Source organism: Buteo buteo, chromosome Z (genome assembly GCF_964188355.1).
Source record: "Buteo buteo chromosome Z, bButBut1.hap1.1, whole genome shotgun sequence".
NCBI lineage: Eukaryota > Metazoa > Chordata > Aves > Accipitriformes > Accipitridae > Buteo > Buteo buteo.
The window spans coordinates 55,483,416-55,499,905 of record NC_134204.1 but is presented as its reverse complement, the minus strand read 5'-3'; the positions used below and the strand labels follow the sequence as shown (position 1 = coordinate 55,499,905).

The window sequence follows — 16,490 nt, the reverse complement described above, 5'->3', positions numbered from 1 at the left end:
CTTGTAGACAAGCCATTGTTTTGACATAAAAGCCGAATCAACTAAGGTGTGTCTTGTCGTCCCCCCCTTCTCCCCCCCCCCCCCCCCACGCCCACCCCTCAAATGCTTATTCAAGTTGCTGTGGTTCTGCTGTGGCCCATAACACACATCAAGGCTTCTGGCTCCAAGCTCTAAAACAATTAGTTTGGGGAAATTAAACGGTCATTTCTGCACACCTGTGACTGGCTGTGCTCCCGTGCCTGACAGTACTGCCTCTCCCACACCAACGCACACAGGCTGCTAGCACGGCTCCCAGGGCTGCCGTGCCCAGGCTGCATACTCCCAAAAAACTGTCAGGGGACAGTGCTGTTTCTCATGAAGCCGAATGGAACCACTGGTTTGGCAAAGCAGCTGCTTGTGAGGGTCTCTGCTTAGAAGATTTATATTTTAAACAGGCAACAGCTAATATCAAGGGGGAACAGATACTTTACCAGTAAGTCCTTTCCAAGCAGTTAATAACTGTTTCCCTACCCACCAGATCCTAGGATGCATTTTCAGGTTTAAACATAAGGTATACATTGTAAATAGCGGAAACATCTGGGGTTTATTATAACACCACTTTGCTAGCCTTGGGCATTGTACAACTCCCGCAGGCCACAGTTCACCCTTGACCTGCCAAACACGATTACTGTACTCAGGCAACTTCCCCTGCTCCACAGCTGCTTGCCTTCCCCTCCCCTCCGTCAATACTCATTACCGCTATTACGGCTACCATCCTAGAGCAGCCAGTCAAAAACTTGGGTTGCCATGGTCACTGCATGGAAACAGCGTGGCTCTGCAGGCAGGGAAAAGATGATGAGGATGGCCAGTGAAGTAATTTTGCCTGCTGACCCTGGGGGAAGTAGGGCTGCACAACGCCATCTGCATCGGCAGCCTTTTCCCTCCCCTTGCCAGGCCACCTTCCTTTGTCCCACTCATCCCACCCTCATTGTGTGTTTGTCATGCCTCAGTTTCCCCCCTTCCCAATCTCCCATCTCCCAGTGAGCCAAAAGTGACCCTGAACCTCTCCACCACCCCTCCTGCACCCTCATCTCCCAGATGCATCTTGCTTCCTAAGCTCTCTGCTCCCACACTCATCCTTCCTTTCCTTGCTCTCCACCAAGGACCTCTCTTCACTCACTCATTTCCCACTGCTTGATGTTCAGCCCCACAAATCCCAGTCCTACCGCCTTGCTTTTCCACCACTTCTCCCCTCCTCTTGAACATGGTCCCAAGCTGACTTCCCCCTGCGTCTGCGCAGCACGTCATGTGTAAGACCACAGCAGCACTGTGGGCTGGGTCTCCCTTAATTTCCCTGGAGACTCAACTGGGGCTAGAGACTTAGTCAGGCTAAGCAGCAAGGGCAAAGCATTTTAGGGCTGTTGGCACAAGGGTAGACTGCAAAGCTTTAACTGAACTAACTCAAAGTGTGAATCTAAAGTACTTGAGTTTAACTATGGTGGGGACACAACTTCAGAAATAAAGTGATCTTAATTCTAGCTGGTTTAGAGCTAGGTTAAAAAAAAAAATGCAAGTGGTGATCCAATATGGCTTCACGTATGCACTTTAAAGCTTGTTTGGATGAGCTTTCCAGGTGTCCCTGCATAAACAGGCTGCTGACCACAGGCTCTTGCCTTCCAAGCATGTATAAGCAGTGCCATTACTGCCTCCAGCTGATCCTCCCTGCTGAATGCCTGAACAAGTGGGTAGGAGATCAGCGTTCAACACTGCTGTTCAGAAACACAGCAGAAAAAAAATACAACCTGTGTTTCAGCAACTCTGTCCACTCGAGAACCAGGAGCAGACCCAGCAGCCTCCCGGCCAAGTCACAAACAGCTGCACCCCTGCATACAGCTCACAGGAGTGTAAGACCTTTCCTATGAACCTTCTGTTACAAGAAGCCTCCCCAAGAGGTAACAACCATTCCAGAAGCAGTATGTCCATTTGCAGAGTCCCATCAAACCTCTTCTGCCACCCCTCCTTGATTAAAGCCTGTTGATTGATGCTATATCCACCCTGGCCCTGGAACAGAGAGTTCAAGTGCTGATTACAGTAGTGGGGCTGTACCCCTACTCTCTCCCTTCCCTGCAAGGTAAAGGTAAATTTCTGAAAATAAACATCTGAAATGTATTGCCTCTTTAAAGTTTCATTAATCAGTAGCCTGGTAAAATCCTCTGTGTTAGGAAAAATGATATATAGCATTGTCTTTTTTTCCTATTATTTCTTAATTTGTTGAGTTCAATCTACTGATCAATTTAAAGATCATCCTGGAATTATGCTATGGTAAAACAAATGCATTTAGAGAATAAATGGAATTGATTCTCTTCTGGAGTAAAAGGCCTTACTAAATGAGGTATTTAAATATAACCCCCGATCCCTCTCCGAAGAAGCACCTGGTAATTCACTTTTTGGATCAAATTGCAACTCCACAAAAACTTCATGACCTCATGTGGTCTTTCCACCCCCACATTCCTCCCTGGAAATGTTACATACAGCATGCTGCAGGAAAGAGAGTTTGTTAGAAATGCAGATAGTGGTATTGGGGAAAGAGATGTAGCAGGCACCAGAGCAGCAGCAGAGCACTGAGAACATAAGAAACGGGCAGCTGCTTAAGAAAGGACTCCCTAAGATGCTGATACATTCATTCCTTGTCAAGTGCATATCCTCCACTCCTGCTTGAAAAATCCCACATGCCCATCCTTCACTCCATCCTCAAGCATATTTCAGCACCCATAAAAATTACCATCCTGGTCAGACAAAAAGCTAGTCTAGCCTAGTATCTATCATATCTCCAGCTGCAGCTGATGGTGTGTGACAGGGAAAAGAGACAAGGAAAAAAGCAACCAAAATCATTGGCTGTGATGCCCTTGGCCATGGCAAAGTCCTCCACGTCAGCAAGCTGCAGAGGAAGGAGGTACCGCTGGGTCAGGTTTGATGCTCAGGAGCCTTTGTGGTGTGAAGCAGATGCACAAGCTGCCTCTCACTCCTCTGGTGGGGCTTGAAGGTGATGGGGAACTTTGGCTGACTCCAGGGAGAGACCTGGATCCGGTGAGGTGGAGCTTTGCACTGGAGCAGAGACAGCAACACTCAGGCAGCATTACTGGACCCATGCGTACCCTGCTGATGGTCAGGAGAAGGATGTGCAAACACTGTGAGGGTAATCCTATCTTTCATTTTTTATCTTATCTACTTACTCCCTGGTTATAGAGCCAGCAGTCGTTATGGTTTTGTGAGGGGAAACAGCCTCACAAACAAACCCCAGTTCTAAATACCCCAAGCTGTTGCTTATGCCTCAACTTCAAAGCAACTCATAGTTCTTATTTGTGCTTGGGTTCTTTGGGATTGATCTGAAATGGACTGAGTTTTGCCATGAAACTGATAGCGAGAAACACCATGAAACGTGCCATGAAACAAGGCGATCTTAAGGCTGCTTGGAATTTCTTTAATTTGTCAAGGGACTTGTTAGCCAACTGCGGCTTTAAAAAAAAGTATCAAAGGCAACTCACTATTCTGCACATTTCAACACTTCCCTGCTGTGAGCCATGGTGAGGAGATTTCTGCTTTTCCATAAAGAGCTTGCTTCCCAACACTATCAAAAGAATATGCATTTGTTCCTCTCTAAAACATTGATACAGAATTAAAAGGGTTATTTGGGAAAATGCACTGCTTTCTCACAGCAGCTTTCAGTTCTATTCTTTAAGGACAGCAGTGTTTTCCAAATTTGTGCCATCCAGCTGTCGGCATATTTCACAGGACCACTCCCTGAGGGGGGTCTCTCCAGGAACTCCAGCATTTTTATGGAACCACGAGTTAAAAATGGCTTAGAAAAGAAGCCTTTGCTTTTCTTGACACTTCCCCAGTGGAGGAATTCTCTGATGTAATATAGCTCTAGAAGGTCTCAAGCACTTCAAAATTAACTCCTCTTTTGCTGCAGTTGTGCACACACACACTGTGGTCATCACAAGTCTGCATATATGTTTGCACTAATATTGCTCTAGCATGACTCTAGTAAAAAAAAAATTTTCCTTCTCTTTGCAAAAGCTAAGTAGATGAGAGTAGAATAAAAAACAGCTATCACTTTGCAGATGTAAAGTGGAGAAGATGAAAAAGATGCCAAAACACCTCCAAATGTACAAGCACCTGATTGCACAGCTCAGCTGAGTTAACCATTAACCTCATCAGCAAACACTAGATATTTCATTTAATTATCTTTCTCTTCCTGCCATCTCTAGGCCAGCAAACGTGATACAGTACATCATTTCAATTTCTTCCAAATACTGTTTTTGCAAGACAGAAGTCCATTTGTTATTCTCAGTTTAAATAATTTGCAGTGTCATTAATTGCATTTTCACTTGGCTCTTTTGGGACTCACCAAAGGACACCCAAAACAACACCTACACACAGTTTAAAATACGTGGATACCCATGTAGGCTGAGAGAAGAGGAAACCTAACCATAGGCATGATATCTTCACCTTGCACGCAGCCCCAGCTAGTTCCATTTACCAGAGTGCTTAGGCAAGTGCTCAAGTTTAAGTCTGCAAATAGTCCCAGTGATATTCAAGGAGTTTCATGCATTCCTGACAGGTCAGCTTGCTTGTAAGCTGGAAGATCAGGTTCCTTTCAGGGCCTAACTGTGCAGGACAGGGAGATGCATAGACACAGTGACACCAGAACTGTCTGTAATGGGTAGGAGGGATTGGATCCACTGTTCTGTCTATGAGATAAGGTCCCCTCTCAACTGCACAGGTGATTTTGCTACAGCTGGCATCTGGTCTTTGTCCTGCTCGTGGCTTTTTTCCCCTCAAGCCTGTGATGAAAGCTTTTCTTCCTCTGGGGATTTGGCTCAAAATCACTAGCAGCAACTTTTATTCTTCCCTGTCCTGTGCATGCAGGTTCCTAAGACATGTTTAGGGAAACTGCCTACACTGAAGCAAGTTAGCATCACATTTGTACGTTACAGAGATAGGTGGAAACTCTGACAGTAGGCTGCCTCAAGATTCCTCTTCTGATGCCCCTGGACAGCACAAAGTGTCTAAACTTCCTGGCATTGTGGGAAGAAAGTGGTACTTTAAACTCAATGGTGGTATAAATCAGAGCAGTTTCTGGGCTACTTCATTTCATGGTGGAAATGGCAGAGCATGAGCAGCCCCCTTGCCAAAGCACTGAGCAGCCTTTAGCGCTGGAGAGAGTCTGGTAAAAATTTACTGTTTGGCATCCCCAGGTATAAGCATTTTGGATAAGTATGTAGAGGCCATACACTGTGTGACGGAAGACAAGGCTCCCAAACACTTTTTGTTTATACAAGTATTTGAAGAGCTTGCAAAATGAAGTATTTTCACATGCCCTCCTGACATTTCATCTCATTGACATGCTATTTCCCTCTTGCCAGTGCCATGTAGGTACCTTCAGGTGAGCTCACTGTGGCAGCCAGCACTCAGCACAACTCATCACAGAAGCAGAGTCTGACCTTTTGGGAGACAAGAAGGAAACAGACACCAAAGACTCAAACTACAGACCATGGACAGAAACACAGCTATCTAGACCTGGCAGCTTACTTCAGCTTTGTTGGCACTTGCATATAAAGTCAACTTGACGGAAAGCCATGGAAGCCTAGAGTGAACCATAAGAAGCATTTAAAAATCCACCCTGTGACTAGGACATCCTCAGCAATCTTTGGTGCCCTGGGAATCTCTCTTCAGCACTTCCCCCCTCAAGAGGAAGCAATGTCACTGGCAGCAGCTGTGCAATTATTTCCATACCATTAAAATAAAATGCCTAGATGAAGCTAGCAAAAAAGCTCTCGCAACAGCTTTTAAAAATTATATTCCCTCCCTTGCACTTTCTTGTGGACAGCAGTGAAGATGACATCTCCTTAACACCAAGCTCTGCCTTCATCCTGCTGTTAGGTGCAACTCAGACTGCAGCCAAAGAACTGGTTCCCCTCAGTCACCTTGCCTGGAAACTGGAGGCAGCCTGGTTATTGCCAATAACTTCTGCCAGTCAGGTGTGAGCTGGAGAAGGGATGAGGGCAGACAGCACTTTGGGGATGGGAGCAAGGACACCAGCAGCTAAGACCAGTGGATTCTAGCATTTGTGGAACTGACGTGAGCCTTAACAGAGATCTTGTAGCTAGGACGAGTTCTCACCATTCTGTGATAGGATGGGCCCTAACCCTACAAAGAGACTCCTCACCCTCATGGTATTCACTGTAAGAGTGAGGACAGAATGGGGTGAGAGACACCCTCACTCACAGATGGGAGAAATAATCAATGCCAAATAATGAAGGAGAGGCCTGAGTTAAAAGGATAGTTATCTATTTTAAATCCCCCTCTCTGACTTTGTTTCAAAATCCCCCCCCCATTATTGCTCTGAAATGGTTTTCCAATTTGTGACCTTGCTGGCACTTCACACAGCCAGGAAAACCTGTGCTCAACACCAGTTTTATTTTTGTTGACAATCAGTTTCTTTTCCCCACAGTTCATTTTGTCATCCAGCATTTGCACTTAGCCTTTTGTACATTTGCAGCACCTTCTCACATGCCATGTGCAACATGCTTAAGAAAAAATCATATCTAAATCAAAATGTGTCAACAGAAAAAAAAGATGAGGCCAGGACTGCTAGAATCTACAACATTAAGTCTGGCAATAACTTGCTCAGAAGGTCGGACTAGAAGCCTGACACACAGAAAAAACCCTTACCCAGTAATTCTGAATTCATCCCATAGCTTTTGGTTGAACTATAGAATATCTTTCAAAAAAGATACCAATCCTCACCTCAGATGCTGTGAGTGACAGAAATCCTCCACATGTGCAGGCAAGTCCTTCTTCAGCATCACTTCCTTCACTTTTAGAATCAGTGCCTTTTAACTAACCCCACCAGTGCACTGGCAGCTCCGTTTATCCCCTAGAGCTCCCACAGAGAATAAACTCTTTACAGTGCACTCTATAACTCTGTATCTCCAGTACACCCCTTCCAAAGACATGTCCAGCTAGGAGCTTTCATGTTTTCAGGTTCACTTTTCAAAAGCTTAGCTAACTTCTCCAAAAGTAACTTCTCTTGAGATAATTGGGACAGTGCTGGAAAGCTGGTATGGCTCACTGCAGAAGTAGAGCAGAGGGCAGAAATAAGAAGGAGGCACTGGCTACCCTGGAACACCAGTTTTTACAGGTCATATTGTTCCCACTGGAGGGGGGAAGTTCTGCACGGGAAGTTTCTCTTCTGTTCTTGCAATGGGAGATTCTGCCCTTGGAAGCAGCCTGCTGGAAAATTTTTCTAATACCACCTTCTCTCTGAGGGTCTGTCAAATCCTACCGGTAACACACCTACCTGAAACATGCAGGTCTGGCACAGTAGCACAACTGACATCTTCCCTGATGCCCTTCATCCCCATATCCTCCCTGTGGAAACAGCTCCTGCCACAGAGCTGGCTGCACAGGACCAGTGGCACAGCAATATGCATGCTACCTAAAAAGACCACCCATCTTTCTGTCCCCTCCGCAACAGGTGTATCAACAATGCACAGTGCCCTTCAGGAAACCCATTTTCACAGAAGGAAAGGAATCTTTTTGCACACTAAAAACAGGGCAAGAGACAGGCTTGTGTTACCTATATGTTATTCTTATCTCTAGAATGGCCATATGTCAGGAAACAGGGTGGTTTGAAGAAGGAAGTTAGACTGAGCATCAGGAGACTTGGTTTCTGTGCTGGGATCAGATTCTGATTTGGTGTGACCTTGGACATGTACAGACTGTAGGCTCCTAGGCAATAGGAGCTTGCTCTCAAACTGAGCTTGTTCCACAGAGGGGAATTTGAAGGATACAGATTTCAGCTAGACCTCGAAGGACTGTTATGATACAAACAATACCAGTTTATTTGGTGCAGTTCAAGGCTACGTGCAAAAATGTATTCACAGAATAATGGGCCCTGTTTCATTTACTGGCATCCACTCCAAATCTAATGCAATAACTGAGAGCAGTTTTCAGTGCTGTTTCATATACAGGTGCAACATAACATTGACAGAACAACCCCTTTTTTCTCCTTTCTAAGTCCAGTGAACTTCCCCAAAGGAAAACTGAAGAGTCTGTCACTCTAGAAGCCAACAATCCTGCTAAAACTTCACATCACATACACACAGACACACAGAGCCTCCCAATATTGGATGTAAAATTTAACTCTTCTGGCAGTAGTGGCAGTGGGAACAACCTCTATCAATCACCTCTGCAACTGGATGTTAACAGGGACTCTGTTTAGTCATCTGAAGTATGCATTCATGCTTCTGTAACTGCCTTCAAAGGGATTAACCATTAGCCATAGGACATGGCATGTGGTTGACTCAGGGTTGAAATGAAAGCTGTTAATGCAGGAGAAAGGCATTGAGCAAGGCTCAGCCTGAGTCCAAGTCTGAATGCCAAGACCAAACAGCCTGACCTGGATTCCCCCTGCTTACAGAGTGGAAGGACCATCAGCTCATAAAATCTGAGAAAGAGATGCACAGAGGGAATGAGGAAAGGCTCTGAAGTGAACTGTTACAAATGGATCAACATCTCTCTCTTCCTCCCTGACCTGTGAAGCCTGTGGGCTCCTTGTCAGAGCTAGGAGTTGTCAAATGGCCTACAGTGAACAAACTACATAACATGGTCAATTTCTCCCCAGATCTAGTGCTCCCACAGAAAATTACACAACCAGAAATGCAAAAACAGGCACTAGTATTCTGTGCACAAATAAAACATTAGCAGTTACTCCAGACAGGAGGTTATGTTAAAGATCCCTATATGTTCCTTATGAAGTACCTTGCTTTATTTTCCTTTCATTGTTTTTTCTCCATTAACAGAAACAGAACAGATGAGAAGGACAGGAGGAAGGACAGATGGATGGAAAGGAAGAAGAGAAAAAAAGGAGGAAAAGGAAGGAGGGAGAAAGGGAGAGAAAGAAGCAAGGATGGAGAAAAGAAGGGAGGGAGGAAGAAAAGGACAGAGGAAGGAAAGGACAGAGAGAGAGGCATAAAAGAAGGACAGCAAGAGAGATGGATGGAAAGGGGGAAGGGAGGAAAGAAGGGAGGGAAGAGGAAAGAAAGGAGGAAGGAGGGGAAGAAGAAAGGGAGGGAGTGTGGGAGGAAAGGAAGGAAGGAAAGAATGAAGGAAAAGAGGAGAAAAGCATGCCCTCACAGCTTTTTACAAGTTCACCTGCACGTCCACACACCTGCACAACTTCAGAGCTCCCCACCCCCCTTCATTTTCAGGAGATTGCTTTCCAAGTTGCCATCCTCGCATCACCCTCTGATACGGGTGAAGTACCCACGGAGCCAAAGAACTGAGAAAACACCCCCGTCAGTCTCCCACACGGATCAGCCCAAAGCCCCGCAGCTCTAGGGCAACGGGCAGCTGCCACCCCACCGTCCCCGTCCAGAGCCCGAGGAGGGAAAGGTGCGGGGGGCCCGAGCCCCCCCGCCCCAACCCAGCCCTCCGTACCTGCCGCGGGGCCGCGGGCAGCAGCGCTCTCCCGCCGCACCCTCTCGCGGCCGGCACCGGCAGCGGCACCGGCAGCGGCACCCCTCCTCAAGCCCCGCTTCCTTTCCCTTCAGGTCACCAACGGGTATTTTTTTCCTTTCACTGTTACTGTGATTATTTTCATTATTTTTAAGGCAACACTTCCACAGACGCCTCCGTGAGCATCACCAGCAAGCACCGCAGTCCTGACATGGCTCCTCTCTCAGCTGTGCCCCTGCTGCAGCTGCCTGTAGCCCCGGCACTGACTAGCTCTTCAGATGCAAGCCTTTCACTCTAAATTTTGTCGGGCTGGAACAAGACCTCCCCCCCGCCTCCCGCCGACCCCAGGACCCCGTGTATTTGAGGGAGCAACTGAGGGTTAACTGAAACACCTCAAGCACATTCAAGCAGTTCTTTGTAGAGCGAGAATGACTCACACAAAGTATTGACACTTGGTTTGTTTCCTTGTATCATAACGGAACATGATAAACTATCAGTACTGTTAAAGGCACATTCACTCTTGTTACTTTTGGAATGTTAACAAAACACTGATTTGGTAAGAATTCATAGCATTTCCAGAGCTTCTGACACCCTGCGACACTATTGTTCTTCACTGTTTTGCTCTTGGTTATAAGTACCTGTCTCAAAGGACTATCAGATGCTTATGAATAGATTAAAAGGGGGAGGTGGGGGAAAGGAGATGCTTGGAGGGAAGTTTTCTACAGTTCAGCGCTGACCTGGCCTTCCTTCAGAATAACAAATTGCCACTTAGGTGCTTAAAGTAGAATCTGCTGTCAAAGATGCTCGGTAGCTCCTCTGTGATTTTTGTGGCTAGACATTGATGAACCGAGCACCCAAAAAGTTTTCTTGAAAACCCAGTGACTTTGATTCAGTAAATGAGATGAAAAGTGAGCTGCCCCAAATAGTGAGTGCTGAAGTCTTCTGGAAAATCAACTGCATAGGATTCTTTTTCTTTTTTTACTTATGAGAGCTGTTTCAAACTGTTTCACTCTTTTTTTTTTTCTCTTTTTCAGTTAGCGCCTTTCCAGAAATCCAAGAAGAGAAGCCCACAATTGCAAATAGACAAACTCAGATTTGAGTGTCATCTCACAAGCTTTGCCAGGGATTAATGTTTTAAAATCCTTGCATAGCTTAGCAGATCTTTGCATTTCTATACCCAAGATAAAAATTTATTCAGCCTTCCCCAGCTATCAAAGTTTGCACAAAGTTCAGAACAGTTTCTGGATTTATTTAGCAGGGGGAATGTCTTTCTATACACATGCAGTACTTACTGGACAACTGTACTGGTATGTCCTCACAATTTTATTTGCATTCCCACAGCTACAGTCAAGTAGTACTTCTAGTGTTAAGTCAAAAAATGTTGAATGGTGACTAATCTCATTTATTCACAAAACATGAACACACTCACATGCTTTTTAAAGGATTCATTCTCAAAATTGCTCTGAAGATTGTGCGGAATGTTTGGAGCATTCAGGCACTGCACACAGGAGGAGAAGCTTTTCTCCCAGAAAAAAGTACAGGCATACCAGCAGTGCATAAATGTTTTGGCCTGGAAACACCAGAAGAAGTTGTCACTCCTTCTAAGCAATGGTTTTCCTCTAGAATTGGGCAAGTTTTACCAGAAATCACAGCTCTCATTCCATCTCCAAGGCTTTTCTTGTCTTCAATTCATGCCAAAATACTGACCTCCGTTCTGACCTTTCTTTATGAATGTTAAGTATCAATTTAAACCTAGCAAGCCTCTAATCTTCCCAACCAAGCCCTGACCTGCAACTTGGTCTTTCATATGATCAAAACCATTTCTTCCTCTGTCCACCAAGCCTGCTACCAGGATGCAGTCAAAAGTGATGCTCAGTCACACTCATCTCATCTGAACTTCGTGCTATTTATTTTGTCATGTAGTCTCAAAATTCTGGCATTTTACCTAAGTCTAAATTAAATTTCTCACCAGGAGGTACTTATTTTCTATGTCAATGACTGCAACCACCCTTCTCTGGGCTCTCCAAGTGCAGATGTGTTCAGAACAATGCTGCTGAGGTCACCTCACTGAAATGATGATTGGGATCCATCTTTGCTGCTCTTCACTCTTCCCCCACCAACTTTGTCTTTCTGGACCAGATTTTTGCAAAGCTTCCTACCACTGCTACTGAAGTAGAGTGGCTGACATAACCCATAGCCACAGACTTTGCTGCTCTGACAGCACTGTCAGTCATTACACACATCAAGGTGTCTCTCTCAGAAATACTTCATGTCTTCTCATGCTTTGTCCTTTAAGCCCAGCAGCCTCTCCCTCATCTTGTCTGCTAAGCAGAAACCACCTGAAAACTCACATTTCCTGAGATGTCTGGAAACACTTGGCGAAGGCCCTGGCAACTGGTTTGCTGGTGCACCACCTAGTTTACCAAAACACAGCTCTTTCACAGATGGATACTTCCTGGGCTGATTCCTTTTCTCTCAGTTGGCTAGCACTACTTTATGTGGTCCAACACTAAGTTGGGCTGGGCAGAAGGTTCAAGGGCTGACACTGGGCCCAGTCCCAGCCTCCCTGCTCCAGCTATAACGGTACCATGAGTCAGGAGCGGTGCCTCTGTGAGGGGAAGGTCTGGAGACCTTGCTTCACAACCTCAGCTTCCCTGCATTAGGTTCCTCTGCCCAGGCTGGATGTATTTTCAGTGTGCTGGTGATGCCCTAGGAAGACCAGATTTGTTGAGCCTCTCTGCATGCTCAGTTGGCACAGCAGTTCAGTGAAATCACTTGGAGAAAAGCTGTAAGCTTCTGTCCATTTGCAATACTCTGTCCTCAGTTTTCCACCCCCTGTATTTATCATGGTCCAGAGTACCCTGCTAAAGGAAGATACAATCACTCTGGACTTGACACAAACCAGACAGCATCAGTTTGTCCAAGACTGCTTGAAGAGAGGGGGGAAATATTCTTCTACATAATTTTAGTGACAAAGAAACAACAGCGACATGGACCTTCCCAAACTTCTGTAACAGAGCCTGGATTTCAAACAGGCAATGAAAAACATGAAGATGTTTTTTTTTTTCTGTGTTATCACTGTGCAGCTGAGCAGAAGAGGCCAAACCTGCTCAGGTTTTTTTCCCAGTAACTCTATAATTTTCTTCTCCAACAGTAATTCTGGAGTTCCCAGGTAAGTTGTGACAGAATATAGTAAAGAAACATTTTCTCATACACTTTTTTTCCAAATAATAAAGCCAATTCTCAACCTGTTGACAAGTTACCAATAAGACAATGCTTCCAGACCCAAGATTGAAGGGATATGTGATATACTTTGACAGCCAAAAGCAAATAAGCTGAGAGAAGCTATGATCATAAAAAACAGCACTAAACAAAAAACTCAAGGTCTGCTAAGGACTCCTATGCTAGTGCACAGATCTTAAAACTGATGACCAGCTGCAAGCTGCCATTTTTCATATGGAAAGAAGACCACAAGCAGATGCAAACTACTGACAGAGGAGAACACAGCAGAGAAGATAACAATTCCTGACATAATTCAAGAAAGCAGGTAACTAAAAAGCAAAACTGTTTCATGACATCTCAGACTGCACATCCTAAACACACCAACTGATCATCAGATACAACCACAAAACTGTATTAGCAAAAAGGAGAAATCATGGTCCCACGAAAGTCAGAGGCCTTCCTATCATCCCTAGTAAGTACTGTTAATCAACATGTGTAGCCCAGTAATTAACTCAAGCTCTAATATGCTTGAACAGAGAGAATAAAAGCCCATTGCATGAAAAGTGAAACTGCTCTCTTGCTACATTTCACATTAACCAATCTTTCCACTCTTTCTCTTCTAAAATATGAGCTCTTGTTCTAAGTTCCCCCAAAAGAAAATATTCTTAAGTAACAGATTTGTAAGTGTAACATTGCCAACGTGACATTATTTGATTGTGAGTGAAGTGTACACTGATGTCTTATGCTGTGTTTAATTCTCCTATTAGATAACATACCTGCAAACACTACATGGATTAGCTACACATGTGAATTACCCTGCCACATATACTCATCTTGGAAGAAGTGGGATTTTAATTACATAAGATAGAAGAATGCTCAGTTCTTGCCCACACAGGAAACTTTTGACTAGTAATGTCAGGTATGGATGAAGGCGGTACTCTTTCATACCGACAAAAAGATACTGGCACTTTGGAGAACTGAGGTAAGCACTTGCCAGAAAAATGGACTTTTTCTGGTTCAAACACTGACGTGTTTTAGCTTAGGAGGGACATGAGCCCTCTGGAGTTTTAGCAGAGCCTTAAGAGCTAGGCGTGATCTGAACCCTGCCTTGGTGAACCTCCATCTAGACTTGCCACCTTTCAGATTTTCAGATAAAACCCTCACCATGGCAGACATGATCAGACCACAGCACCAGAAGCGGGAACTAAATACACATGGTTACCTAAACTTTAGGTGATACATAGATACATAGATCCTCGAGACTGTTACTCTGGCTCCCCCCACCAGAGAAAGAAGATCATCTTCCCAAAAACCTCTGCCTAGTTCAGAGTCCACTTGGTTGGATTACTCAAAAAATATCCTCTCTGGTTCACAGCTCCTTCCCCTGCTCCCTCAGCACTGGCACAAATGCCCAGCCCAAGGCACGTGGAGCCTCCCATGCCCTGCACAAGAGCTCACCCCATCTTCCTGGGACTGCCCAAGCTTCCCTAGTGCAGCAACCCTGCTCCACTTGAGAGAAAACTGTCCACAGAGCAGGAAAATGAAAGCTCTCCTACAAGAATGGGATGGGACACTAGAGGACTCAGAAAATGTGTGTCTCCTTTATGCTTCCTTGACAGAGCTTTCTTGTCACAAATCCTCCAACATGTCACTGTCCTCCTGTTTTCTGTCAACCACAAAAACAACCAAAAAAACCCCCAAACACTTCAAACAGCACAGCTGTCATGTGTAAGATTGCCAGAGGTTTTAATGTTCCAAGAGACAGTTTGTTTTAGCAGGAGACGCTCACAATGCTTGCATAGTGTAACAGCAAGCAGCATTATAAAACCCTGGGGGCTGGGGGGAGGAAGGGGTGTGTGTGTCAAAAGGAGAGTTTGTCTGTAGCTTGGCGTAACAAGGGAAACCTCACCTGCTGTACCTGAAACTCATTTACACCCACTGCTGACCAGAAGCTGGGTGAGCTGTGTCTCCAAGGGACACAAAGAAGAGGATGCATTGGGCAGTGCTAGTTTGTAAACATTATTAACCCAAAGGGATACCTGCTGCTGCTGAATCACACACATCCTCCCTGAGGGCTGATGATTAAAATCTATAGCAGCATCGTGTTGGCCATGATGCACTAAGCAAAGTTAATGTAGGTATATTGAGGAAGTTTTACCCTTTTCGGCTTTTTGTTTATGTGGCTGTTTAGAGGGGAAAAAAAAACCAAAGCAAAAAAAAAAAAAGCTCAAATCAGGCAACTGACTGCTCTTCATATGCTTCTTTTAAAACAATTTGCCTACAAACAACAAATAATTCAAAGAAACAGATAAACTAACCAGCAAGTCCAGTTACACACTGCTGTTGCAAAAAGCTAAGTGCATCTGTATGTGCCACTAGGCTTTCTGATAAACTAGGTGGCATACCTCTAGGAAAAGCATCATGTGCTCATATGTGTTCATACAGCACTAGGAGTCTTGATCTTGACCAGGGTGTTTGGCTGATAGAAATAAATAACCACGGCAAGCGAGGCAGCATGCTCAGCTGCAACCCTAACTTTGGGTCGATCCACAGAGTCTTGCCTCTGTGGACACCTACAAAGGACGAGGGTATCACTGGCACGAATACTTGCGCTTGATACTGGGGAGGCATAAGAGAAACAACACGTGCTGCTAAGCAAGCAAAAAGTCCTCTCTGAGTAAATAGGTGCAAGTTTAGACAAAACACCCCACACGAAAGTTTGCCATCCCTTCAACACAGCTAAGTGATTTCTGGGGAAAGGAAGGGACAGAAAACGTGTTTTGTAGTAGGAGAGACAGCCCCACGACCTCCAAAAAAGAGGGGTGGGGGTAGAAAAAAAAAAAAAAAGAAAAAAGCAACAGCTGGCCGAGAGCCGCTCGGGGTTTCGGGGCCGGTGGGAGGGAGGGCGGCAGACCGGCCCGCGGTCGGACAGCCGAGGGACTCTCGCCGCCGCCGCTCCGCGGGGTCGGGCAGCTCGGCGAGCAGCCGCCGCCGCGGGGCGCGCAACTCCGCCCGGCCGGGCCGGGCCGGGCAGGCGGCGACGGCGACGGGGGGCGGCGGGGATGCGCCCGCTGCTTGCGGCCCCACGGGTGCGGGAAAAGCGCGGTGGGTCCGCGCGGGCCGGCCCCCGCACCTGCCGACGGGCTTACCTGTGGCGGACCCGGGCGTCTCGCCCTCCTCCGGCGGAGCCGGCTTCTTGCCGGGCCCTTTGCCTTTCCTCCCCTTCCTGCCGTTGCCGTCTTTTTTCTTCTCGGTCACCCCGGCTCCGGCCGGCACCGCGCTCCCCGCCGCCGCCGCCGCCATCCCCGCAGCCGCCCCCGCAGCCGCTGTCGGCTCCCGGAGCGCCCGAGGCTCCAGCATCGCTCTTGCCCGCTGCCGCCGCCTGGGACTTGGAGCAGCGAGTTCCTTGGAAGTTTTTGGAAACTCCTCTCCGGGCCTTTTTTTTTCCCTTCACCCCCCTCCCTCCTCCTCCCCCCTCCCTTTTTTTTCCCCTCCTTTTCCCTTTCTTTCCTAATAATAATAATAATAATAATAATAATAAACTCCAGCCCACATACACACCCCCTCGGCACACGCCTTACTAATGCCCGCCCCGGGCACCGCACGCTTACTCTCGGGAGGAGCCTGCACAGCCCCAGGGTGTGGGGTGGGGCGGCCCCGGCCCCGGGGAGGGCGCAGGCACCGCGGCCCCGGTGGGGCGGGGCGGGGAGGGCAGGGCAGGGCAGGGCAGGGCAGGACGGGGCGGGGCGGGGCGGGCGTCGCAG

General features: G+C 46.5%; 1 protein-coding gene across 4 annotated transcripts in view; it reads right to left on the bottom strand.

Annotated features, from left to right (window-relative positions):
* The window catches only part of NRG1 (neuregulin 1), a 183,233-nt gene extending 167,079 nt beyond the window's left edge, over positions 1-16,154 (bottom strand). For all 4 annotated transcript variants that reach the window (XM_075020270.1, XM_075020272.1, XM_075020273.1 and 1 more), the window contains exon 1: positions 15,876-16,154. In XM_075020270.1, the coding sequence (XP_074876371.1) occupies positions 15,876-16,086 (211 nt within the window). In that variant the 5' untranslated portion in view covers positions 16,087-16,154. The remainder of the gene's footprint in view (positions 1-15,875) is intronic.
* Positions 16,155-16,490: the final 336 nt, after the last annotated feature.